The sequence below is a fragment of the Enhydra lutris genome, unplaced genomic scaffold, assembly GCF_002288905.1.
Source record: "Enhydra lutris kenyoni isolate GAN:26980312 unplaced genomic scaffold, ASM228890v2 scaffoldscaffold3, whole genome shotgun sequence".
In the NCBI taxonomy this organism is placed as follows: Eukaryota; Metazoa; Chordata; class Mammalia; order Carnivora; family Mustelidae; genus Enhydra; species Enhydra lutris.
In genome coordinates, this window is record NW_019154087.1 from 31,299,319 (window position 1) to 31,325,790 (window position 26,472).

Consider the following 26,472-nt stretch of genomic DNA (forward strand, 5'->3'; position numbering starts at 1 on the left):
TGAATCATCTTTGAAATGATTATATGGTGACTTTAAATTGAAACTAATAAGATGGATTTTTTTCTGAATTCACCAGCTATTACCCAGTTGATAATTTTTTGATTCTAGAGAATCCAGACATGTGGCATGGAGAGCTATGGAAATTCCTCCCAGTCCCTCCTCTGCATTAAACAATGTTTAAAATTAATCTGAGTATAAAACCAAGCTATTAGGGGAGGGCTAGCAAGATGGCAGAAGAGTAGGAGACCTAAATTCTGTCTGGTCCCAGGAATTCAACTAGATATTTATCAAACCATTCTGAATACCCATGAACTCAACAGGAGATTAAAGAAAAGAATAGCAGCAAATCTGTGAATAGAAAAGCAACCACTTTCTGGAAGGTAGGACATTTGGAGAAGTGAATCTGAGGTGATATTTGGGAAGATAGACTGTGGTGGGATGGAGCTTCCATTAGCCAGTTACTGGCAAACAATAAAGCAGCAGAGCACAAAATTGGAACTTTTAGTTAGAAGTCTGCTCCAGTGAGGGACGTCATTCCAATGGTTAAGCGAGGGGTGGATCCCTTGCTGGGACAGTGTGGTCTCAGGACTCTTGGGGGTCACAGAAAGACCGAGGGTACCTGAGTGCAACAGAGCACCCAAGTATTTGAGTCAGGAAGGGGGCTGCAAAGAGTGAACCGAGGAGTGGGCTCTCAACTTGGGATTGCCATAAACTGTGATCCATGGCACAGTCGGGCTACTGCTCTTTGAGCAGAGTCCCAACAAGGGGCAGATCCTGGGAGACTCCTGTTCCTTCCCCAGAGGAGCAGTGTGGGAGCATGCTACAGGAATCTGCTGGGTTTGAAAACTCCAAATAGTGCTGTGTGCCAGAGATAGAAATGCTTGGTCACAGGCTGGGTGAGCTCAGAGTGTGGCCAGAGACCAAGGAGACAAGAGTGATTGACTGCTTTTCTCTGAGAGAGCACTGAGGATTGGGGCCCTGATCTCTCTTCTCCTCCAGGGCCAGAGATTGGGAGGCTGCCATTTTTATTCTTGTCCTCTAAAGCTGTGTGGAAAGCCTTCAGGGAACAAAACTTAAGGAGAACAATCCCAAGCAGATTACATAGCATGGCCCCTGGCAAGGGTGGTGCAATTCCTTCTGGGGCAAACACATTTGAGAATCACTGCAACAGGCCCCTCCCCCAGAAGATCAATAAGAACATCCAGCCAAGACCAAGTTTACTGATTAATGAGAACTGCAAAACTCCAGCGCTAGGGGAATACAGCACATAGAATTCATGGCTTTTCCCCCATAATTCTTTATTCTTTTGAAGTCAATTTTTAAAGTTTTCTATATTTATTTCTTTTTTTAAAAATTCTTTTTCTTTCCTTTTCAACCAACTTCTTATCAATTCCCCTTTTAAAGTCTTTTTAAATTTTCGTTTTTACAGTTATCCCTTCACTGTATTTAACCTTATTTTTATATACATATATGTTTTTCTTTCTTTAATATTTTGGGATACAGTTTCTTCTAACAGACCAAAATATACTCTAAATCTAGTATATGGCTTTGGTCTGTTCACTCACCTGATCACATTCTCTTCTTTTTAAAAAATTATTTTCTTCTTTCTTTTTCAACCAACTTCTGATCTTACCAATTCCTTTTTAAAAATATTTAAAATTTTTCATTTTTATAGTCATTTATATCCCTTCATTGTATTTACCATTATTTTCATGTATATAGATATATAGTTTTTCTTTCTTTAAAATTTTGGGAGGCAGTTTCTTCTAACAGGCCAAAATACACCCAAAATCTAGTGTGTGGCTCTGGTCTCTTCACAGTCCTGATCATATTCTTTCTCTTCTTTTTTTTTCTTTTCCTCTGGTTTCAGGTTTCTTCTGATTTGTTTAGTGCATATTTTTCTGGGGTCATTGTTACCCTTTTAGCATTTTTTTTCTCTCATTCATCTTTTCTTCTCTGGACAAAATGACAAAATGAAAAAAAAAAAAAGCTCATCTCAAGAAAAAGAACAAGAGACAATACTGACTGCCAAGGACCTAATCAATATGGGCATTAGTAAAATGTTAGAACCGGAGTTCAGAATGATTATGAAGATGCTAGCTGGCTTTGAAAAAAGCATAGAAGATACTAGAGAATCCCTTTCTGGAGAAGTAAGACTGTTGAATCACGTACCCCTGAAACAAATAATACATTATATGTTAATTAAAGAAAAAGAAAATGTGCTGTTAAAAAAACAAAGAATAAACCAGCCAACCAAATAAAAACCCATGCAGTTGCCACTAAGCCTATGTAAGCATCCCTGGAAATGACCAAAAAGTAGTTCATGAAAATAATTAATCCTAAACAAGCTTGGAAAGGTTGCTTTTTCCTTGCAGTGTGAGTACCGATATTTTTAGCTCATTTCAGAGATACGTATTCTTTTGAGGCCTGCTAGTGTATGCTCTTCATTCTTACTCTACAACTTTCAGGATTCCTTTGTTTTGATTCCTGTTTTAAAACTGAATTTTGCATTCTCTTGGAGTGTCCTAAGTATAGTAAATTTTAGTCTGAGTTCCTAGTTAAAACTGATGACTATAGTTGTTGTCCTCTCTTATTATCCCTTTTCTAGAATGATGTCTTTAGTCAAGAGCCTTAACTTTCTCAGGTTGGGTTCTAAAACTGTTTGTTCATATTAATATGTAATACTTACCAAATAGGTATTAGTTATAAAGTGCTTATTTTAATTATTTCATTTTTTTTCTCTCCAATTTAGTATAATATAAAAGGAGGTCATAGTCTACAAAACCGGGAGAAGCGTTTTAAGAAGTTTGTTTCAGATAGCCCAGGACCAGCAAGCTATGATCAGTTTTATCCTGGAACATTAGATATCATGAACAGAAAAGCACTGCAGGTTAAAGAGCATCTTCAATCAGTACGTTGCTATTTTAAATTATACTCTGACATTTCTTTTAGTTAAAATAGAAAAGGTTTAATGTTTTATGTGGTAAGTACCTTAAGAAAAACTTTACTATAACAATTATTTTTATTAGTATCCATATTGTAGTTTATAATTATATTCAATGTGTATAAACTAGTTTTTTATTGTATTAACAACTGACTTCATTTTTGCTCTTAATAAATCTATTATCACTTCCAATTTCTATGGTAAATGGAAAGTAAAGGAGATTTAAAAAACCACCTGAGTGGTCTACCTATATATATAGAAAAAACTCTGTAATAAGTACTGTTAATAATACAGTGAAATTGAAAGCATGATTCCTGAAATAAAAAACTTAAAATTTAGATGAGAGAGAGCTATATAGATTGTTACTAATGCAAGATGAAATATGATAGGTGCTAAATGAATAACCATGTAATTGAATGCCATAGGAATTTTAAAATGACATTAATTTTTTTTTTAGAGAGAGCGAATGGGGCTAGGGGATAGAGGAAGAGGGAGAATCTGAAGCAGGCTCCATGCCTAGCATAAAGCCCGAGTCAGGGCTCCATCTTATGACCCTGAGATCATGATCTGAGCCAAAATCAAGAGTTGGATGCTTAACAAACTCAGCCACCCAGGCCCCCCAATGCCATAGGAATTTAAAGGAAGACTACTACATCATGGCAAAGTATACTTTGTAGAGGATTTATAGAGAAGTTTGGCCTTGAAGAATAGGGTTGGACTATACATTCCAGGCATGGAGAGCTATAGGGGTGAAGGTAGTGTAGTAGGGTCCATGGAAGACAGAAGATTGTACTGACCCAAGTAAAAAATTCATGTAGGAGACTAGCAGATGACATGTTTGGAAAAGCACATTGGTCTTATATAATGAATAATTTTTATACCAAAGGCCTAGCCCTTTGAAATAAATAATCTAGATTTTGGTCAGTTTATTTAGAGTGGTTCTCTTTTCTTTTAACATAACTCCTTCACATAGCTCATTTTAATTACATTTTAATCAGCTTTGTTTAGGGGACATATTTTAGAGCTAAGTGCTCAGTTGAATAATGTCAGTACAATGACAATGAAGTTAAGGTTTATAAGTATATTTAAATATCTGCTATTTTGTAAGTGGGGACAAAGTAAGTGTTCATTTGCTTATGCAAGGGTTTATCAGATCTTTTTAAAGAAGGATACACTTGTTTTATTTGACATTAAAGTAATCTTTTGCATTTTCTTAATAACACTGTGATATTTTCTTCTGAAAAGTAGTAAGTTATTTTTTTTTCAAGACTTATGAATGTTTTTTAATGGACACATTAGGAATTTCTTCCTCCCCTTCATCCCCTTCCTTCCTTCCAGTTTAAAATAAATAAGTAATGGAGAGGAAAAGTACAGCATAGGGAATATAGTCAGTAACATTATATGACTATGTATGTGTGTCATATGTCACCATACATATGTCACCATATGTATGGTGACAGATGGTAACTGCACTTGTTGTGGTGAGCATTGCATAATGTACAGAATTGTCCAGTTACTATGGTATGCATTTGAAACTAATATCAGACATTTTTTTCCAGAGACTGTGTATAATAGACATAATTCTAGGCACTGGCAACACATAGAAGACAAATCATTGCTTCCCAGGATCTATAATTTTATTTTTTATTTTTATTTTTTTAAGCTTTTATTTATTTATTTGGCAGAGAGAGAGAGAGAGAGATCGATCAGAAGTAGGCAGAGAGGCAGGCAGTTAGTGGGGTGGGGGGAAGCAGACTCCCCGATGAGCAGAGAGCCCGATGCAGGGCTCAATCCCGGGACCCTGAGATCATGACCTAAGCTGAAGGCAGAGGATTAACCCACTGAGTCACCCAGGTGCCCTGGATCTATAATTTTAATAGGGAAATTATGTAATTCAGTATAAAATATTTGATGCAATGCTATTTTAATAAACATATATCATAATAAAATGTCTGCTAGTAGCCCAAAGTAGAGAGTTTTTGGAGGGAATAGTGATATCACAATCAAACTGGATCTTAAAGAAGGATTCACTAAGTGTTAAAATAATGGGATAAAAACACTCCAGGAAGAGAAAACCATGTGAATAAAGACATTGCGGTTTTTAGTGGGTTGGTATGTCTGGGGAAGAACAGAGTTCTTTAGAATATTTGGATTATAGGATCTAAGGGAGGATAGTAGGAATAGAGGGTAGAGAAGGAGATAGGGGACATATTTTGGCAAGTCTTGATATCATGGAAATAATTTTTGAAAGTAGTGGGAGAAGCTATTCAATACTTCCTGTTACAATTTGGTAATCAGTATATGGTCTCTAATGATAAAAAAAAGTAAAATTCTGCTAGTGATAGTATATTTATAATGTAATTGTCTATTGGGCATGCGGGCATGCATACACTAAACTATAGCATTTATTTATTCAGAAACAACAGAGGATCAATATATTCTTAAGTAGTTTTCCAGATAACTAAATTGTTTATTTTTTAAATTAAAAAAAATTTTTTAACTAAATCGTTTAAATGCCAGCATTTCATTTGCTAAATTTTATACTAGTATTCCTACTATATGTTGCTTTTTTATTGTTTAAATTATAAAATATTTCATGCTAAAGGAAATTAAAAAAAAATGATAATCACCCTAAAACTTCTGACTATAACTTGGATAATTCTGTTAATTTTTGCATAGTTTTTAAAAGTTCATCATTAAATCATATATATATTATTATATATACTTGTATATAATTGCATGTATCTTACCTAGTCATACATTCTATTTTTCTATTTCCATTTAGGATTATGTCATAGACATTTTTCTTGCTATCTGGTCAGCATAATTAGGATATTTATATAGAGCACCAGTAATATGGAGATAAATCAGGAGCTGATTTAGCTGAAAGAATGAAGCTGGGAAATGTTACAGAAAAATATAAAGTTCATTTTTGCCTGGGAGATATTATGATAGTATAGCACAAGTAACCACTTTGAACTGGTGATTGATGATGAGACTAGGAGTGAATGCCTACTTTTAGCATCAGTAATATTTATTAACTAAGCAAAATAAATAACTGAGCCAAGTGAGGGAGACTCTTTTCCTCTTTAAGGTGGCTTTAATGGTAATACTATATATTATCTTAATTTATATGATTATGTGAGACTTGAATTTACTTCTTTAAATTGCTTTTATAGAATTAACATTTCTGGTTTATATCATGTAAGTCATTAAGTCAATATTTATATTTGCCTTTTAATAAATTTTAATATTTGGTTCTTTATTCCTTTTCTTATCTCTAAGTAAATAATGTAAAATGTTTTCTTATAGAAAATTTCAAGGGTACCACCTACAGTTTACAGAAGTGTTGATGTTCCTTCAATTCCTCCTTGTGGATGGTCATATGGTTATGATATTAATGAGGATGGCAGTATTATGAAACATTCTCCACCTGCTAGTGACAGTACACTAGGTCCAGCATACTATAAACCTCAATTTGTAAGTACAATGTATTTTCTGTTGATAGTTGGAAGATTGTTTGTGATTATGCATGTTTTAATTAATGTAATGCCAACTTCAGTGATAAATAGACCCCCAAATCTCAGTGGCTTAATACAGCAGAAGTTCTTTTTTTCCTCATTCATATGCATATTCCTTGTTGATAAGAGACTTTCCTCTATGTAGAGATCTAGGGAAACAGGCTCATTCCATTCATGTCACTATCATCATCGAAGGGCTTCAGTTCACCTGTATCCAGCTGGCAAAGGGGAAAGAGAATGGAGGACTGCTAGTGGGAGGATTTTGTAGCCAAATCTGGGTATTAAAGCTCAATCACAGAGACACATTTAAGGGCCAAGAAGGCTGGTAAATATAGTCTAATTACATCTAGGAAGAAGAGGAAACAGGTTTCACTTACTAGAAGTGTCTGCTACAATGTATAATCTTATGCAATACATAGATATTCCTTTCCTGAATTTGGAAGGGAAAAGGGATTTTTTTAATAAAGGAATTTGAATCTGGTAGTATAAGGATTATTTATTTCACAAAATTTTTTAAAAAAGTTAAGGAGCTTCTCTTTAATTAAAATATCAAGCATATTATAGCACGTCCATCTCATGCAGGTTTTTGGGTTCAAACCTGGCCAAAACTGAGCCAGAATTTCATTTAGCCAATTAAAATATATGAATTATCCATGAATATAAATGATTTGTCTGGTTTTACTTAGTTACAAGACTGAAGTACATAGTGCTTTGAACTTAACATTTTTATACTTTTATGAGATCTGGAAGAAGTAATCCCCATGAGGAAGATGGCCAGAATTAAGCATAGTCTTAAGGAGAGGCTGAAGAATGACAAACCTTGGGCAAAGAATAGGTATTCTCAGATTTGGCTTGACCTTCAATTTTAGTACTCTATAAGTTTTGTTTGTACATGTCTCCATCTTTGGGCTTAGACCCAAATATTTTTAGAAACCATTTGGTTTGTGGCTATACTGGGACATTTTTGCATCTTAGATCCTTTGAATTGTTAAAAGTTTTAAAAAATATATATTTACTGTAATTTACATAATTACACATAGAACAGTACAAACATAACAGATACCCATGAATGTAAACTAGTGCAGCCACTGTGCGGGTGGCTCAGTTGGTTAAGCATCTATGTTCAGCTCAGGTGATGATCCCAGGGTCCTGGGATCGTATCCTGTATCAGGCTCCCTGCTCAGTGGGGAGCCTGCCACTCCTCCTGTTTGTGTACTTTCTCTGTCTCTGTCAAATAAATAAATAAAATCTTAAAAAAAATTCCTTTAATTTGGAATGGTTCTTTAGTCTTTGTCTTTTGTAACCTTGACTTTTTGAAGAGTACAGCCTATTTACTTTGTAGAGTATTTTATCATGATTAGAGTAAGTTTATATATTTTGGCAGGAATACTCCAGAAATGATGTATCCTCAGTGCATCACATAAAAAGGCACAGGATATATGTTTATCTCATGATTGATGATGTTGATTTGAGGTGGTATCTTCCAGTTTTATCTAGTGTAAATTACTGTTTTTAAAAAATTTATAAATATTTTGTGGGAGTTACTTTAAGAATAAGTAGATATATTTTTCGTCATCAAACTCACTAATTTAATATCCTTTCATGATGCCTGATTCAATTTTACTGTGATGTTTATCAAGGGGTGGTTTTATGACTCCATCTTTCCTTTAACATGTGTTTGTTGGCACTTTAAAGGAGAGCTTTCCTTATCTTTTTTCCCATTTATATAATGGGATTCATGAATTCCTCTTTTACTAAAAATGAATTCCTCTTTTACTAAAAGCTTATCATTTATTACTCATTATTTATTCTGAGCTTTAAATTACCTCAGAATTGATCCTTGTGAGCCCTTTTAAGCTAGCATCTCTTGTCTTTTTGACATGTCCTCATCATTCTTTGAGCATTTCTTTACCTTCTGGCGTAGTGAGATGTTCCAAGTTCACCAATTTTTTTTTCCCTGCTCCAGCCCTGGAATCAGACATTTCTTTAAGGAGCCCTATTTCCATTTAGTGGAGAATGGTATTTCAAAAGAAGATCATTATACTGTGTACATGTATTGTTCCTGTGGTGTCATTGCTTCAGGCTGTCAATGGACAGGATTAGAAATCCATACTGATTTCTTATCTATCTATTAAAATCTTTGAGTTTATGCTGATACCTGATTTTGATAATTATGTTGTGGTTATAAAAGACAGTATCTTGTTCTTAAGAAATTCCAATCCAGTACCACAGGTTTGTTCTAGCTTTTGCTTTTCAGTGAGAAACCTTTTATTCTATTATTCTCAATATATTTACTTACTTGCTTAGTCCTGTGAAACACTGAAAGAAATTTCATTGCTAACCCATCCCTGCAAAAAACCAGACTTGACAAAATAGAAAGCTCTTACCTATAGGTAAGGGCACTGCACTGGAAGGTAGACTTATAGACTGCCTATATGAACATTGAAGGTGTGTGCTGACACATACATGCACAGAGCACCACTGCAAAGGTTGGAGACTTATTAGTTCAAGCATTTAAGGAAATGACTTGTCCAACGATTGTCCAGCCATTACCTGACCACTTAGCTAACCAGGCTGAAACTTCAGTAGACACATATGACAAAGAATGCAGAATCTAATGATAGTCCAGGGACATCATTAACCAAACAAGCACCAACAAACCCTTCAGTGGTAGGGGGAGATTCTGATTTCCAGAGTTGCCACATTATATTATCTAAAATGTGCAATTTTCAACTTAAAAAATTATGAGAAATGCGAAGAACAAAAAAATATGGTCCATATGTAGGAATAGCAATCAATAGAAACTTCTTGAGGAAGCCAGTTTGTTGGACTTATTAGACCAACTTGTTAAATCAGCTATTTTAAATAGATTCAAAGAAGTAAAGGAAGCTATGTCTAGAGAACTAAAAGAAAATATAAGAACAGTGTCTCACTGAATAGAATGTATCAATAAAAAGTTAGAAATTTTAGAAAGAAATCAAATAGAGATTCTGGAACTGAAAAGTATAGTTATAGTCTTGAAAATTTACTAGTGGGATTCAGTAATGGATTTGAACTGGAGAAGAAGGAATCAGAAAATTTGAGGACAAATCAATTGATACTATATAGTCTGACAAAGGAAAAAGGAATGAAGAAAAATAAACATAGCTTAAGAGACTTGTGGGACACCATCATGCAGACCAATGTATGGATAATGGAAGTCCAGGAAGGAAAGAAAAAAAGAAAGGGTCAGAGAGAATATTTAAAGAAATAATGGCTAAAACACCCCAAATTTGTTGAAAAAACATTGATATATACATACAAGGAGCTCAGTGAATTCCAAGCAGGATAAAATATAAAGGGATGCATACCTAGATCCATTATAGTCGAACTATTGAAAGCCAAAGACAAAGAGAGGTGTTAAAAAAGCAGGAGAAGTGACAAGGAATTCCCCAGTAAGATTAACAGTTGATTATCAGAAACGATGGAGGCCAGAAGACACTGGGATGATATTTTCAAAGTGCTGGGAAAAAGAAAAAAAAGACTGCCAATCGAGAATTCTGTTCTTTGAAAATGAAGGTGAAATAAAACATTCCCAAGTAAACAGAAACTGAAAGAATTTATCTCTAGTACTTCCTCTAAAGAAATGCTAGAGGCAGTCAGTCCTTCAGGCTGAAATGAAAGGTCATTAGATAGTAACTCAAATCTATACAAAGAATTAAAGAACAATGATAATGGCAAATACATAAGCCAGTATTATTTTATTTTTAGCTTGTAACTCCTCTATTTGATTTCTATTGATTATGGAATACAGTAGAAATGATATATTTTATGTTCAAGTACAGTTGTTTGTTTTCATTATGTTCCTTCAGTCAACATATGGCACATCATAAGGTTTTGTTATAGTGTTCAACAATTCATTAGTTGCATATAGCCCAGTGCTCATCCCAACATGTACTCTCCTTGACACCCATCACCCAGTTACCCCATCCCTCCACCCCCCTCTATTCTGTAACCCTCAGTTTTTTCTCCAGAGTCCAGAATCTCTCATGGTTTGGACTGTTTTATGCTATAAAAGTTAAAAAGAACCGGGTTATCTCTGGAAATATGGAGAGGAAGGACATTGTAATTTATAGATGTGTCTCCTATTCTCAGAGAATTTCCATTTCTTCTGACTCTGGGGTCTTTTATCCCATGAGTATCTTGCCTTCTTTTTCTATGCCGTACCTGGTTTTCCAGGCCTTGACTATCCCACCATCCTGTTAATAATCTCAAAATAATTAGTCTTCTTCAGCAGACAGTGCCAGTATTTTAGATATTTGAGTAAGATGCTTAGAAGAACAGTAGAGATAAGTTATGTAAAAATTGCAGTGAAATTAGAGAAGTCCTGTGGTTTAATAGCAGTATATTCTGTTCAAGGTGAGGAAAAGTTAGAAGATGTAGTTGAATGGAGTATACCACCTGGGTTTGTTTCTTGGCTTCACCACTTAATAGTTATTTGTCCTTGCTTAAACTCTTTTTTACAATAGTCCTGGATCTTTGGCCTTAACTTAAACAATTCTCTGAATACTCTTACCTTAAATCTCAAAATGGTTATTCTTTCTTTAAAATTAAACTTTTCATATACACTATTTCTTTGTTTTGGAATAGTCTATCATCTATTCAAGGGCTGGAACCTTGCCTTCAAGCTTACCTAGATGTACAAAACCTGGATTACCTTAAGAATTGTTAAACAGTTGAACCACAGAAACACAACTGTAAATTAACCTGAAGAGTTTCCTAGACCTAATGAATAAACATTACTTTGACTTATAAAATTTATTTTATTTTTCCTTCAGCCCAAAAAAAATACAGATTCCTATAGACTGTATAGGAATTGTGAAATTGATACTATAGTAATGTTCATTTAGATTTTACCCAATTTCTGAGAATTCTATGTATCTCTTTAGTTGCTTTTTGAGATAATCTCATATATGGGCTCAGTTTCTAGATGAGTGAATATTTATAGAAGATTAAGAAAATAATCCAAGAGGTGTGAAATAGTTGTGGTTCTTCCCTGAACTGGTGAATAATATATGCTGGAGATATTTTACATAGTTTAAATAGAAAACAGGCTTTGAAATTAAAAGTTGTATAAGACTCTAGCCAACAAATGATAAGTTTTAGCTTATTCAATCTGTAAGGGAAAAGTCTGTACATAAATTACTTTGTATAATATTTGAGTTATAAAATTTAGTGTCTCTCTTGTGTTCTCTCTCTCTCTTTTAAAGATTTTATTTATTTATTTGACAGAGAGAGATCACAAGTAGGCAGAGAGGCAGACAGAGAGAGAGAGTGAAGCAGGCTTCCTGCTAAGCAGAGAGCCTGATGCGGGACTCGATCCCAGGACCCTAAGATCATGACCTGAGCTGAAGGCAGCGGCTTAACCCACGGAGCCACCCACGCACCCTCTCTCTTTCTTTTTTAAGAAGAGCTCAGGTAACCATTAGAAACCTACTTTTTAGAGGTGGATTTCACAAGCAAAGTTTGTGGTGGAATTAGGGCACTGACATTTGCTAATGATAACATGCTGGGAACTACCTGTGTGCTGCCATGCTGGAGAACAGTCCATTAGTGTTTGAATTGATGCACTTTGGGACTTTTAATTCTTCAAAAATTCTATTTCCATACTTAATTATGGAAAAGACATGGTGGAAAAGTTGCATAGCCCCTTCTTCATACATTTTATTGTCAGTGGGAGTGGCAGTTAGTAATTCTTCTTCAAGTTATATTACAGCATTTACTTAAAATAATGCAGCTCCCTGCTGAGTTTGCTTCAATTAAGTCATATTTTATTTGCTAATGATTTTCCAAGTTGACAATGACCTTGAAGTTGGTATTGTCAACACTTCTTGACATAAAGACAGTATGATTTAGAGTTAAGAGTGCATTAATTTATTTTTCATTTTCTGTCCTCCATTTTTAAGAGGCTTTTAAATTAAATTTCAGATTGAACATTTACCTGAGTAACCTCTGTAGTCAAGAGTTCAGTGAAAAAGTTCATATGATTTGGGTGAAATGAATTTTAGTGTATGTACAGGAAAAGGATTTTGCTAATGTCTTGAATGGTGTGTATGTATATTTATGCATGATCTTTCCTTCTGCTGGATTACCTTAAGAATTATTAAACAGTTGAACCACAAAATCACAACAGTGTAAATTAACCTGAAGAGTTTCCTAGACCTAATTCTACTCAAGGTCTTGAAATGCTGCATTAAAAGAATTAATATAAAACTTTAACATGTATTTTTTAGGCTATAAAAATGCGATGTAAGAGATGATTTACCAAAATGCTGTCTTAAAATGCTGATTTTTTTTTTAATCTATAGGCTATAGTAAATAAGCATAGTAGATATGCTTCTGCCTGAAATATATAAAATATCTAACATATCTAACACGGTTATGTTATATTAGAACAGAGTTCTACATTTGTGTACTTTACTTATTATGCCTAAAATCTGCACAATTATGGAATTTCTGTTAATTTCTAATTAAAAAATAAAGTATAACACAATGAAGATATTTTGCTCTTTCTGTACACAAAACTATGTATTTTTGAAATTCATGGCTATGTTAGATAAATCCATTTGAAAGATGATCTACAGCACTTACTTTAGAAAAAAGAAGTCTTGTGTGGCTTGACATTCTTTCTTTTCCTAAAGCTCTGTAGGGTGCAGCAGTCTTTGGAGTTGCCACTGACCCAAAGGAACAGGCTGCTTTTCAGCTATTCTAGTGGATGCCACAGTTTCTTCCAGTATTCATCTGCTACCATCTGTAGCTCTGTTGGGACATGTCAGGGTGTCCCATTTTTCTATACTCTCATGCTAGGTGTTACATTTGTCTCTGCACTCCAGATCCAAAGCCTTTGGGTGATCTGACTGCCTTATTTCCTTTTGTGTTATGCTCAGGAGTGCCAAAGCAATGTATACTCTAAGTGCTATAGAGATTGGTGAGATAGCTCTTTCAATTTTTCTTCATAGCTCTGTTCCTTCTAGTACTGACAAAGATCTGGGCTTGAGAATCATGTATCAACTGGACAACCTACTTATGATAATAATGGTAATAATATCACCTTACTTTGATATAGTGCTTTATAGTGTTATAGCTTCATAAGTGTTAAAGCTGAATGTCTATAGTGAAGATAGGAAAATACCTCTCTGCTCTTTGCATTATAATTCATTAGAAGGGATCTACATATTAATAATCTAAGTACACTGAGGCCACTTATAGTGCTGGAAATATTCCTAGTGGAAATAAGAATTAATCCTTTTTATTTATGTAACAAGTTTTCCCAGGCTTCATTGGATTGTGGGTACTAAAGAAAGTCACAGTTTTGTTAATAACTCTAATGTAAGTATCTCCTCCTATTGATTTAGAGGTCTTCTAGCCTTCTGCAACTTCTTTTTGGGTATTGCTGGGAGTCCTCAGGGGCTGTCTTGACCATACTCCTGAGTAAGTCTGTTTCCACTGAGACAGCTGCCGTTCCACTAGGTACTTCAGTCTCTTACCAGATGGTGCTCTCTGCTGGGAATTTCTACCAAGGTACTTGATCACAGCTAAAGCTGCATGATGAGCTGGGGTGAAGTTGGGGAATAATGTCTTTCTCTTTTTGTTTTACATTGTATTATAGGGGTCTAAAAGTAGCACTGAGTTTTACCAGTGTTTAATGAAAGAAATCTTTTAGATTTTTATCATAGCCTTTTTGTACCCTCCAGGACACGGGCAAAAATCCAGTGGGAACTGTTAGAGGGCTAATTCAGTCCACAGAAAATATTCAATATTTAACATTTGCCACTTTTGGGCAGTAAGATTTTCTTACTGGATGAGGGTCCTTATGATTAGCTGCTTCCCATAAGATTAGTTTTCACATTCACGTTCTGGTTGATTTGCCCTGTTAGTTCACTAGACATTTAAAAACATGTCTGAATCTTACTTAGACTTAATTAATAACTCCCTGTTTCTCTACCCTCAGCTCCAACATCCTCTACCACCCCAAGCAAGGAATAAACAAGGGAAATCAAAGCAGGGGAAACCTGTAGAAAAACTGCAGTTCAATTTCTCTGTGGGATTACATCTGTAAAAAGAATCGACAAAGGTCCTATTTCACTTCATGGAAACATCAAAGTTCTGTCAGAGATTTTATTGGCCCCTATTTAATTCTTTAAGACAGGTGGGTGTAGAAGGGAAAGTTTAGTTTTACTGTGTTGTATTCTGTAACATCTGAGGGCTAGTTAATGGTAAGTTCTAGGAAGTAAAAGGCATTTTCACATAGTAGGGAATTGTAGTGCTGTACCAGATGCTTTTTGGATTTTGTTGTGGCATCCCAAAGCTTTCTGGAATGGTACCGCTCTAAATAGAGTTTGTCCTCATTAGGGGTCAGTGGCAGAGCTTCCAATTTATTTCCAACCATGCATGCTAAGAATAGAGTGGGTGAACATTGTCCTTCATCTCTTTATGTAATGGCCGTGGCACAAATCTCTGAGGGTATTAGTAGTTTTGAGAATTCCTCCCTACTTTCCACCAAAGAGTCCATCCTAATCTCTGGTTTCTGTCTCATTGGGTTCATTAGTAGGCTTCAGAGGAGGTTCTTTTCACATGTGGTGAGTTCTATTTCTGGTTGTAGTCTCTGCTATGTTATATTTTCCAGAAATTCTTTGAAGATTTGGAACATGATTGATACTATCTCTTAAATTCTAGTACTGGTGATTTGTGTCTATTTTATAAAAATTTTTTGAAATTTTGGTAGGAGCTGGGCAGATATGGGTTTGATTCACCATTTTGAATTGGAATTATACTTTATTCACTAATATTGCTATTTATTTTATTAATTATTATTAATAATGATAATTGAGAGAGGTTGGTACCACTGTTTTAGAAGAGTAATACTTACCTGGGACAAGTGACCCTGTTTTTTGCAGTTAAGCTACAAGTTTGTTTTGGGGATTTTATTTTTTATATGTATATAAATCGGATTATTAATCCAAGCTTATTTTAAAACTATATTTTTACAAATATGAATTAAAAAATAAGTAGGCCAGAGTTTACCTTTTACCCTAGTTAAAAAATGATTTTTAAAGAAATTTTGAATGATTGCTCAATTTAGAATCTATTAGGTGAACAAAAGAGAATTTCTGTAAGAGAAGTTACTGTTCTTATATTTCATTATTTTATTAATTTCTGATGAAACCATGTCCTTTAACTTCCCTAAAGTGAACTATTTAGGGTCATGATTAAATTTTGACATTTATTATAGTGGATGCAAAGGAAACATGATTGTTGATTTCTCTTGTCACAAATAATTTCTTTGGCATTAAAGGATGAGTCTGGACCTCAAGCATTAATAGAATGAACTGGGGATAGTATTTAATTCGTTTGTCATATATTTGTTGCTATTTGAAAACTGCATGATTTTGTTATAGTTTAAATGCTAGGTAATTAGAAATTATCTACTGTTGGTGATACTTGAATTTGAATTTGATTTCTGGAAATTAATTTAATTTCTATTTAGTTCAGATCATTTTTAGCAGACTCTCTAGTCCCTAAATCATATAGTTCTGCCCTACCCTCCCTTTTTTAAATGATGAGGTGCTCATGTTTATTGCCCTTAAGGTTTTAGATTGCTAAGTGTACTGCCAAGAGAGCTGGTCATATTGGTTGAGGATATGCTAAAACTAGAGATAGCTCTCTAGGAATCCTGGCTGACTCAGGAGTGGGATGGGGCACAGCAGTTTTAATTTAGGTTGAGAGAAGACTTTTGCAATTGTTAGCGGAACCCCCTTGACTAAGCCTGTCCTTCCTTTAGATTTAGACTTAAATGAAGTTAAACATTGTTTTATGGCTTATTTAAACTATGTCTCATCTTTGCTTTTTTTTTTTTTTTTTTTTTAAGGATTTTTCCAATACAACTTTGAAATACAAGGGGATACATTTTGGCAACTCTTTGGGAAGACTGGAGTTACCTACAAAGTCAGGGCCTGGTCCCGGACAGTATAATATAGTCCAGTAAGTAAAAAATACATACATACATACATACATATGTAAATGTAGTATACCTCTAATGTAGTTCTTGACTGGAAAGTATTCTAATATATTCATTTGTGCCTGGCTCTGGTGTCCATTCTTCTGACTAAATGATAGATTTAGAAGCCATTCTCAGTGTGGGCTCAGAGCCATGGCATCAGTTTGGAGGTTATATTTATGAAGTTTAACTAGGAAATACATTTCTGGTAAAATAACTCATTCTGTCTTTATTTTCTTCTACTCCCATTCCTACTTTATTTTCTCCTACTCATACTCCCATGAGGCCTTAGATGTGGGTCCACGGAAGACAAAATTCAATGACAAATAACATGTGGTTCTCAGAGTCTATCACCTGTTTTCATCATTATAATTTTTAAACAAGATCCAGCTTATCTGCCTGATTCATTTTCTCTTATAGAATGAGTTTTTTTAAATAGGAAGTCCCACCATAATTACCTATTTAATTAGTTTCCTAGACAGATTCAAACATATCTATATACCAGCGGTGGCTGTAGCTGAGACTTTCTTAGACACCCTTGCTAATGTTCATTTACTGAACAAACATTGTTTGAATTCTTTCTGTGTGGTAGTACTACACATAGTAACTGGGAATAAAAAGAATGAAACATGGTTCTTATTTTTGGGAATTTATACCCTATTCTCTTTTCTTCTTCATTTTTCTAAACTCTCCTAATATGAGAGGTACACCTTGTATTTTTATTTTTTCAATAGTACACTAGAACTTCAACATGTTTATTTAGCTTAATGGGGTCTAACTTAATGTCTTTGTCATTATTCCAAACAAAACAGTCTATGAAATGTTCTGATTAGCTCTGTTCATCCTCTTGACATATGTTTTTGTTATTCAGTATTCTAATTTTATCCTTTTTTCTTTCAGTTTGGCTGGTTTGCTTATCTGTCTATCTTTCTGTCTGTCTGCCTGCTTGCCTGCCTACCTGCTCATCAGTTTTATTGAGGTTTAATAAATATAAGGCAAAAGTAACTTTTATTAAAGGTATGTAGTTCTTTGATGATTGCTTTCCTTCCATTCCACTACACTTCTAACTAAATACTGCAGGCATATCTGGGACTCTATTTGACCTTATTGCTCTGATTTTGCTTGGCAGTTTTTCCCAACAGTCTCTTTTGTTTCTCCAACCCTGTCCCACTCCCATTCTAATTCCTCATTTTTTAATGTTACTTTCTCTTTGAATTTTTTTATTTCCTGTGTTCTTCCATTCACATTTTCACTTTTGCTTTGAAATGTATCCATATAGGGGGCATTCTAGACTGCTTCATTTATGTCACCATTTCCATAATTTGTTTGCTCTTTGATTTTGTTGCCTTCACCTTACCTTTTATTTGGAGTTGTCTTGGTTCTCTCTGGTAGTTGACATTTTGTACCTTTTTATTTTTCATTTTTCTTAATCTTTTACTTACTGATTAAGGCAGAATGATTCTGGGATATTTGATACAGTATAAAAGTGGAGATACTTGGTTACTGTAAATGGAAAGATAAGCGTCTAGGTCTCTTTTTGGGAAAGATACAGACCAGAATGATATGTGACCCTTCTGATCTCCCAAATATAAATTTGTTATCCACAAAAGTATTTGAGGTTTTGAAAACAAGTTCATTTGTTGAATTTTGTGTGAAAAAAAATCAGTGAAGTCAGCATTCACCAGTGAACCGAGATGTTAAATGGGTATTTAAATCATAGCAATGTCAAACAGATTATTTGCAATTATATAACTTAAACATTTGTTTTTATGTTTTTCTTTTACCTGTTTAAAAAAAACGTTTATGTTCAATATAGTTCATTGGAAATGTTTAATATGAGGTTTTTTTTTTTAATTCTGTTTAAGAAGTAGAAGAAATAGTATAGTCAGTATAGCCTATTTAAAAATAATTCTTGTAGGAACACCTGGGTGGCACAGTTGGTTAAGTTCTGACTCTTGGTTTCAGAGCAGGTCATGATCTAGGGTCATTGAGACTGAGCCCCGCATCAGGCTCTGTGCTCAGTGGAGAGTTTGCTTGAGATTCTCTTTCCTTCTCCCTCTGCCCCTCCTCTCATGTTCTTTCTCTCTAAAATAAATAAGTAAATCTTAAAAAAATTCTTGTAGTAATGATAGCTCAGTTATTGTGTACTTATGGGCCATGCATGACATTAAATACTTTACCTGTATTACTTACTTTAATCATTACAATCTTAATAATTGGTTGTTACTATTTCCAGTCAGGTGAAGAATCTACTCTGAAGTTTAGAAAAGTAAGGTGATTTGTGTAAGGTCACACTACAGCTAGTAGGTGCTAGGATTCACATCAGGCTGTTTGACTATAAAGCTTGGGCTGTTAATCACTTTTATTTTCTTATTCTTTCTTGAGGTTGCATAAATTTCAGTGAAAATAAGCTTCTCTTTTATTTTTAAAGAACTTTATGTCCCTTTTTTGTTTTGTTTTATAAATAGTTGAAATATCAAGGGATTTGAAATTTTAAGAATATTTTATGTTAAACAGAATACTCAGGAAACTTTTCTGGGTAGCTTTTTATTTAAACTCCTAATATAGGGCGCCTGGGTGGCTCAGTGGGTTAAGCCTCTGCCTTCGGCTCAGGTCATGATCTCAGGGTCCTGGGATCGAGGCCCGCATCGGGCTCTCTGCTCAGCAGGGAGCCTGCTTCCTCCTCTCTCTCTGCCTGCCTCTCTGCCTACTTGTGATCTGTCAAATAAATAAATAAATAAATAAAAAAAAAATAAACTCCTAATATAAATCCTACATCCTATTTTTTTTTCTGGAGTCATTATAAGTTTATTGTAATGCTCTGAATTAGAAAATGCGCAACTAACCAACATAGATTAATACATTTTACAAAATTTAGTATATATTGGCCTAACACACCCAGCTGATCATATTACTGCATACTTTTTAGGCAGACAATGTTGGTGTAAAACACTCTCTTTGTTTACATGAACAATAATATATTTGAAACTGAGAGCTCCTCAATTTTTCTGACTTTTCTAAAGGAAAAAGACACCTCATTATGAAAATATTAACATTAAGAAAGATCAACGACAAAATTATTGCTTAAATCTCCCACGATTTTATGAAGTAATAATATTACAGGAGGAAAAAAAGGTAAGTTGAAATGTAGCTATTTCATCTCCTTTCTATATTTTAGGATCATTGACTCTTATCATTACAAGGTTAGAGTCCTCTTAGATCTACTGTGCTTCTTAGCTAGCTAGTTGTTACTCAGTGAAAATTATTGAAGGAATTATACTTTAATCTCTATGAAGTAACCACCATCTCTGCTTGGACACCTCTTGTGATAAAGAACTCACTAGCTCTAAGGTTTATTGTTTCAATAGTGGACAACTCCATTCCTTGCAATTTCCTTCTTAAACTGATCTAAATTTGCCTGCCTGCTGCCTACTTTTTCTCCATTTTCCTGTGACTTCTTTTCAATCTCCTTCTCAGTCTTTTTCTAGTAAGGATAAATGTTCCAAATATTTTTTACTATTCTTGTTATTTAAATTCATGATAATTTATTTTCCTTTGAAGTTATCTAGGGCTCTTCTTTGGTTTGTGGGTCTCCTTCTTTTTCTTTCTCTCTCTTTTAATATGATACTAGAACTAAGTGTAATATTCTTGGTGTATTCTGATTTGTACATAGTAGGATTTTCACTTTCCTTCTTCTGAATAGTGTATGTTTATTAATATAAAACCTAAGATTTCAGTACCTTTTTTTAATAGCTATGTTTCAGTTTATTCTTTTGGAACTTGTAGGCAAATAAAACCATAGACTTTTTCCCCCCCCTTTACTATATTACTATATTTGAACATAAAACCTTGAACAATGTAATACTATACAGCTATAAAAAGGATGTGATCTTGCCATTTGCAATAACATGGTTGGGCTCAGGGTATTATGCTGAGTGAATTAAATCAGAGAAAGATAAATACCTTATGATTTTACTCATAGGTGAAATCTAAAAAACAGAACTTATGAATAGACAAGCAAAAAGCAGAATCAGACTTATAAATAAATAGAACAAATTGATGGTTACCAGAGGAAAGAGGTGTGGGGGGGTTGGGAAAAATAAGTGAAGAGGAGTGGGAGATAAAGGCTTACAGTTATGGAATGAATAAATTAGGAGAATAAAAGGGACAGCATGGGGAGTATAGTTAATGATATTGTAATGTTTTATGGTGACAGACAGTAGCTATACTTGTGGAGAGCATAGCATAATGTATAGAGAAGTTGAATCATTATGTGTACATCTGAAACTAATACAACATTGTGTATTAACTATATTCAAGTAAATAAAAAACCTTGAGGATTATAGAATAAAAATTTTAAATTGGATCATTTAGAATAAGGATAAATGATTCTCAGCTGAAAAATCAATAACTATTTCAATAAGATTTTTCTTTGCATTTGATTTCCTTGGTCTTCCCCTGAATATCAATCAGCAATGAGAAATATTGTTTCTAGAAATGAAAAAATACAATAACATAATAACACAATATGGTTGATTTTATAGAATTATAATTACAAATCTCAAACTGTAAAAAGAGTTAATGTAGAATTATGAGTGATTATAGTCTGTAGTTTTCTATTCTTGCAATGTCCTTGTTTTGGTATTAGGGTTATGCTGGCTTCATAGAATGAGTTAAGGAATATTCCTTCTGCTTCTATTCTCTGAGTTTGTAGAGAATTGATGTAATGTGTTCTTTAAATGTTTGGTAAAATTTTCTGGTGAACCCACTTGGGCTTGGTGCTTTCTTTTTCTGGAAGGTTATTAATTACTGATTCAATTTTTAAAATAGATACAGGTGTATTTGGATCATCTGTTTTTTCTTGTGTGAGTTTGGGAAGATTGAGTCCTTCAAGGAATTGGTCCAATTTATCTGGCTTATCAAATGTATGGGCATAGAGTTCATAGTATTCCTTTATTATTCTTTTATGTTTATGAGATCTGTAGTGATGTCCCCTCCTTCACTCTGATATTAGTAATTATGTCTTCTCTTTTTTTCTTAGTTTACCATGCTAGAGACTTATAGATTTGATCTTTTCAAAGACCCAACTTTTGGTTTCATTGATTTTCTCTATTTATTTCTCATATTCAATTTTATTGATTTCTGCTCCAATTCTACTCATTTTTCTTTTGACTACTTCTAATTTAATTTGGTCTTCTTTTTTATTTTCCTAAGGTGGAAACTTAGATTTTCATATATGCTTTCATTGCTATAAATGATGTCAATATATCTATTTTTGATTATGGTGTTATTGATTCCAACTATGTCTTTACTGATTTTATGCCTGCTACTCTGTCCATTTCTGAGAAAGGGTATTGAAGTCTTCAACTGTGATAGTGGATTCATTTATTTTTACTTGCAGTCCTATCAGTTTTGCCTCATATAGTGCTGCTTTGTTGTTAGGAACATATATGTTAAGAATTGTTATGTCTTCTTGGAGAACTGGCCTCTTGATCATTATATAATGATCTTCTTTAGCCCTGATAATCTTCCTTGCTTTGAAGTCTGTACTGTCTAAAATTAATGTATCTACTCTTGCTTTCTTTTGATTACTGTTAGCATGGCATGTTTTTCTCCATTTACTTTTTTTTTAAAGATTTTATTTATTTATTTGATAGAGATCACAAGTAGGCAGAGAGGCAGGCAGAGAGAGAGAGGAAGGGAAGCAGGCTCCCTGCTGAGCAGAGAGCCCGATGCGGGGCTTGATCCCAGGACCCCGAGACCATGACCTGAGCCGAAGGCAGAGGCTTAACCCACTGAGCCACCCGGGTGCCCTCTCCATTTACTTTTAATTTATATTTGTCTTTATATTTAAAGTGGGACTGTTATTGACAGCAAGACTACTATACAAGTCTTATATAGTGGGTCTTACTTGTTGATCCACTCTGACAATCTCTCTCTTTTTTTTTTTTTTAAGATTTTATTTATTTATTTGTCAGAGAGAGCACAAGCTGGCAGAGTGGCAGGCAGAGGCAGAGAGAGAAGCAGGCTCCCTGCTGAGCAAGGAGCCTGATGTGGGACTCCATCCCAGGACCCTGGAATCATGACCTGAGTCAAAGGCAACGTCTTAACCGACTGAGCCACCCAGCCACCCGTCCCTATCTCTGTCTTTTAATTGGTAAATTTAGACCATTGACATTCAAGGATTATCGATATAGTTGGATTAATATCTACCATATTTGTTACTGTTTTCTATTTAATGTCCCCCCTTTTTTGCTCCTATTTTTATCATGCATTCTTTTTCTGCCTTTTGTGTGGTTCTCGCCTGTTTTTGCCTTCTATTTTCTTTATTCATTAGAGCATTTAGGATATTAATCCTACTTGTTTTAAGTTCCCTATCTGATGATGGCACTTTCCCTGCCATGTGTGGCTCTGGTGCTTGGCCTGTTTCTTCTAATTTCTTGCTTTTTAATATTTGTTGTAATTTTCTCTTGGTAACTGGATGTCTTATTCTGCTCAGGTTGCTATAACAAAATAGCATATTGGATGGGTTTTAAATAAGAGAATTTTATTCCTTATACCTCTGGGAGTCTGGGAAGTTCAAGATGAAGGTGCCAGCAGATTTAGTTCTACTGAGGACTCATTTCCTGTTTCATAGGTCATTTTTTTGCTATGTCTTTAAATGGTGGAAGGGGCAGGAAACTATCTTGGTTGCCCTTTCTTTTTTTTTAAATAAGGACACTAATCCCATTCATCAGAGCTCTGTGCTCATGAGTTAATCACTTCCCAAAGCTGCCACCTCCAAAAACCATCACATTAGGATTAGTTTAACATGAGTTTTGGGGCATACAAACATTCAATTTATGTAACTTGACATGATGTGTTAGGTAAAGGAACTTTTGTAAATATGCCTTCAGTAATGTGGTGGTAAGGTATGGGGAAGGGAATAAATGCTATAGTTCTATGATTAGCTCTCAGTCTTTTTAGGGAGTCTGTGCCTCTGAACTGGTCTGTGAACTTCACAAGTGTTTCTCAGTTTTTTCTCTCTCTTAGCTGGGTCAGAATGGCTGGCTAGTATGAGTTGGAATTAGGTATTTCCTTTAACTTATGTGGAAGGCTAAAGGTGACTGGAATTAGGCATTTCCCTTCCCTATGTCTATTATATGCTGATAATGCTTTAGTAGGTTGGGCCCTATTATGTGCTGATAATGCTCTAGTAGTTTGGGTTAGTTTGATTTTCATGAGGGCTTGCTCCGGTATATTTCAAAATGCTTCCTTTCTCTCTTCCCCTGCCAGATGCATGAAAGGGTTTTTCTCCACTATTTACTTGAGAACCTAGTTGAGCTCCTGGAAGTAAATTAGAATTATGGGATCCTCCCCTATGATGCGGCCCATGGAGTTTTAACTCTGCCTTTAACTCTCTGAAGAATGGAGCCTCCAGCAGTTCTTCAATTATAGTTTTGGTATTCCTATACTGGCATTGTTTTCCACAGTGTTTTCTATCTTTAAATCTCTGCTATGTTAAGCTGTGACACTCTGTATTCGCTAATTTGTTTCTCCAATCTTTGGGCAGTGGTTTGTCTTGTATTTTTTGCTCTCTCGTGGATCTAAAAAGAGTTTGATTTATGTTCTATTCAGGTTTCTACTTGCTGTTAGGGAGGAGTGGCAATATCCAAGTTCCTTATGTGTGGAACTGGAAACTGGAATTTAGGAAATTATTTTTTAAACAAGAACATTTATTATGTGACCAATCATTGAAATCCTTAAGATGAACTGGATGGTGCAACAGCTTCCTTCTTGGGTGCAGGTGTTGTTTCTTCACAAAATCCATGCCTGCATCTGTGGTATACAATTTTTAGGGGCCTCATTTGACCAGTTCTAGTGGTATTTCATCTTTTAGCCTTGGCACTCCAGTTATTTTCTCTCTTCTGCTTGGCAGGGTAGCCATATTTGCCACAAGTCAGCTTTTGACATGAAGATGTGGTAGGGCTGAGGGCCACAGTAGTGGCACAACGTGTGCTTCTTATTGTGATGCTTTCCAAAGGGTGATGTTCCCTTTGTTATCTTTTTTCTATGATTGAGACCAAAGAGTAGAAATGAATCTTTTTTTTTTTTTTAAAGATTATTTATTTGACAGACAGAAATCACAAGTAGGCAGAGAGGCAGGCAGAGAGAGAGGAGGAAGCAGGCCTCCTGCTGAGCAGAGAGCCCTATGCAGGACTCGATCCCATGACCCTGAGATCATGACCTGAGCTGAAGGCAGAGGCTTAACCCACTGAGCCACCCAGGCGCCCGGAAATGAATCTTTTAAACGAAAAGTATTTTCTGGATTCACATCAGCAAAATGGTGAATTAGGAGTCCCAACACTCATTTCCCCCCATAAAAAAAATAACAAATTATAAGTACCTACATACTGACGAAAATAGCTCTGGAGAGCTTAGAGTACAATTAAGAAGCTACAGACACCTTTAGGAGCTTAAAACTCAAGGTGGTCACATAGAAAAGTTTAAGAGGCATTTTACCTGCTTCACACCATTCAGTCCATCATAGTTTGGTGCCAAGAAAGATCCCAATGTGTAATTTCCCCCCGTGCATGAAAGGAGAGGAGGAAGGCAATGACAGCCCTTGTCACCACTCTGGACATCTAAAACTTATGCTACTGAGGATACCTACAGTCTTCACTGATGCTTAACCCAGCAGATGGAGCTGCCTGGAGTCCATACCACTGTGCCTCCCCCTGGAGAAGGAAGCATCACAGTTCCTACATTCTTCTGGGGCTGCAGCTACCACTCATCATCATAATCGTGTACATACCTGTGACCCTGGCTCTGTGGCAGCTATATGTGTACCCATTTTAGACACCAGCACTAACACTGCAGCAAGTATACTCCTGTACTGGAGCAAGCCCCAGGAGGATACTTTGGCCATGACTTCCTCCTGTGGGGAAAAAGAAAACAGGGAAACTGCAGCAGATTTTGACACTGAAGAGCCAACAGCCCTTGTTGCTGCTGTAGAACCTACACCCTTGGTCTGCCACAGAATCTTGTAGTTTTTTTATGATGTTGACCTCATGTATATGAGCTTCATAGAGTATATACTGCTGCAACTTTCCTGAAGCCAGAAAACTTCTCTCTGGTTCCCCCTCCCTTCAGAGCTAGAGCTGCTGTTCTACTCAGCTAGTGTCCTGACAACCACCCATAGTTCTTTCCCCACTGGAGGTAGTCCATAAAATCTGGAAGAGGTGACTGCTTCTTCAAATATGCAGACATCACTGCAAGACTATAAGAAACACAAAAAGTCAGGGAAACATGACTCCACCAAAAGAACATAATAATTGCCTAGTAACTGGCTCCAAAGAAAGGGAGATCGGTCAGTAAATTCAAATTATTGTTTTTTTTTTTTTAAGATTTTATTTATTTATTTGACAGAGAGGGAGACAGCGAGGGAGGGAACACAAACAGGGGGAGTGGGAGAGGGAGAAACAGGCTCTCCATTGAGCAGGGAGCCCAATATGGGGCTCTATCCCAGGACCCTAGGATCATGACCTGAGCCAAAGGCAGACGTCTAGCAACTGAGCCACCCAGGCACCAAAATTATTGTTTTAAGGAAGCTCAGTGAGCTCTAAGAGAACAAAGTTAGACAACTTAATGAAATTAAAATAGCAATAGTTGAATAAGATGTGAGTTTAACAGAGATAGAAATCACAAAGAACTAAATTCTAGAGTTAAAGAGTACAATGAATGAAATGAAAAATGCAATAGAGTGCTTCAATCATAGACTCACTCAAGTAGAAGAAAGAATCTGTCAACTCAGAGAAAGTTCATTTGAAATAATCCAGTCAGAGGAGAAAAAAGATAAAAGAATGAAAAAGAGTGAGGAAATCTTACACAATTTATAGGACATCATGGAGAATCAATGTGTGCACTTTGGGAGTCTCAGAAGGAGAAGAGAGAGAAAGGAACAGAAAGAAATAATGGCTGAAAACTTCCCA

The 26,472-nt window shown here is 35.2% G+C and overlaps 1 protein-coding gene across 1 annotated transcript in view; it reads left to right on the forward strand.

The window, feature by feature from the left end:
* The window catches only part of LOC111153773 (sperm tail PG-rich repeat containing 2), a 596,073-nt gene that overhangs the window by 16,074 nt on the left and 553,527 nt on the right, over nucleotides 1-26,472 (forward strand). The window contains exons 3-5 of the mRNA XM_022513010.1: nucleotides 6,257-6,424; nucleotides 16,373-16,485; nucleotides 19,525-19,636. Of these exons, the coding sequence (XP_022368718.1) occupies nucleotides 6,257-6,424; nucleotides 16,373-16,485; nucleotides 19,525-19,636 (393 nt within the window). The remainder of the gene's footprint in view (nucleotides 1-6,256; nucleotides 6,425-16,372; nucleotides 16,486-19,524; nucleotides 19,637-26,472) is intronic.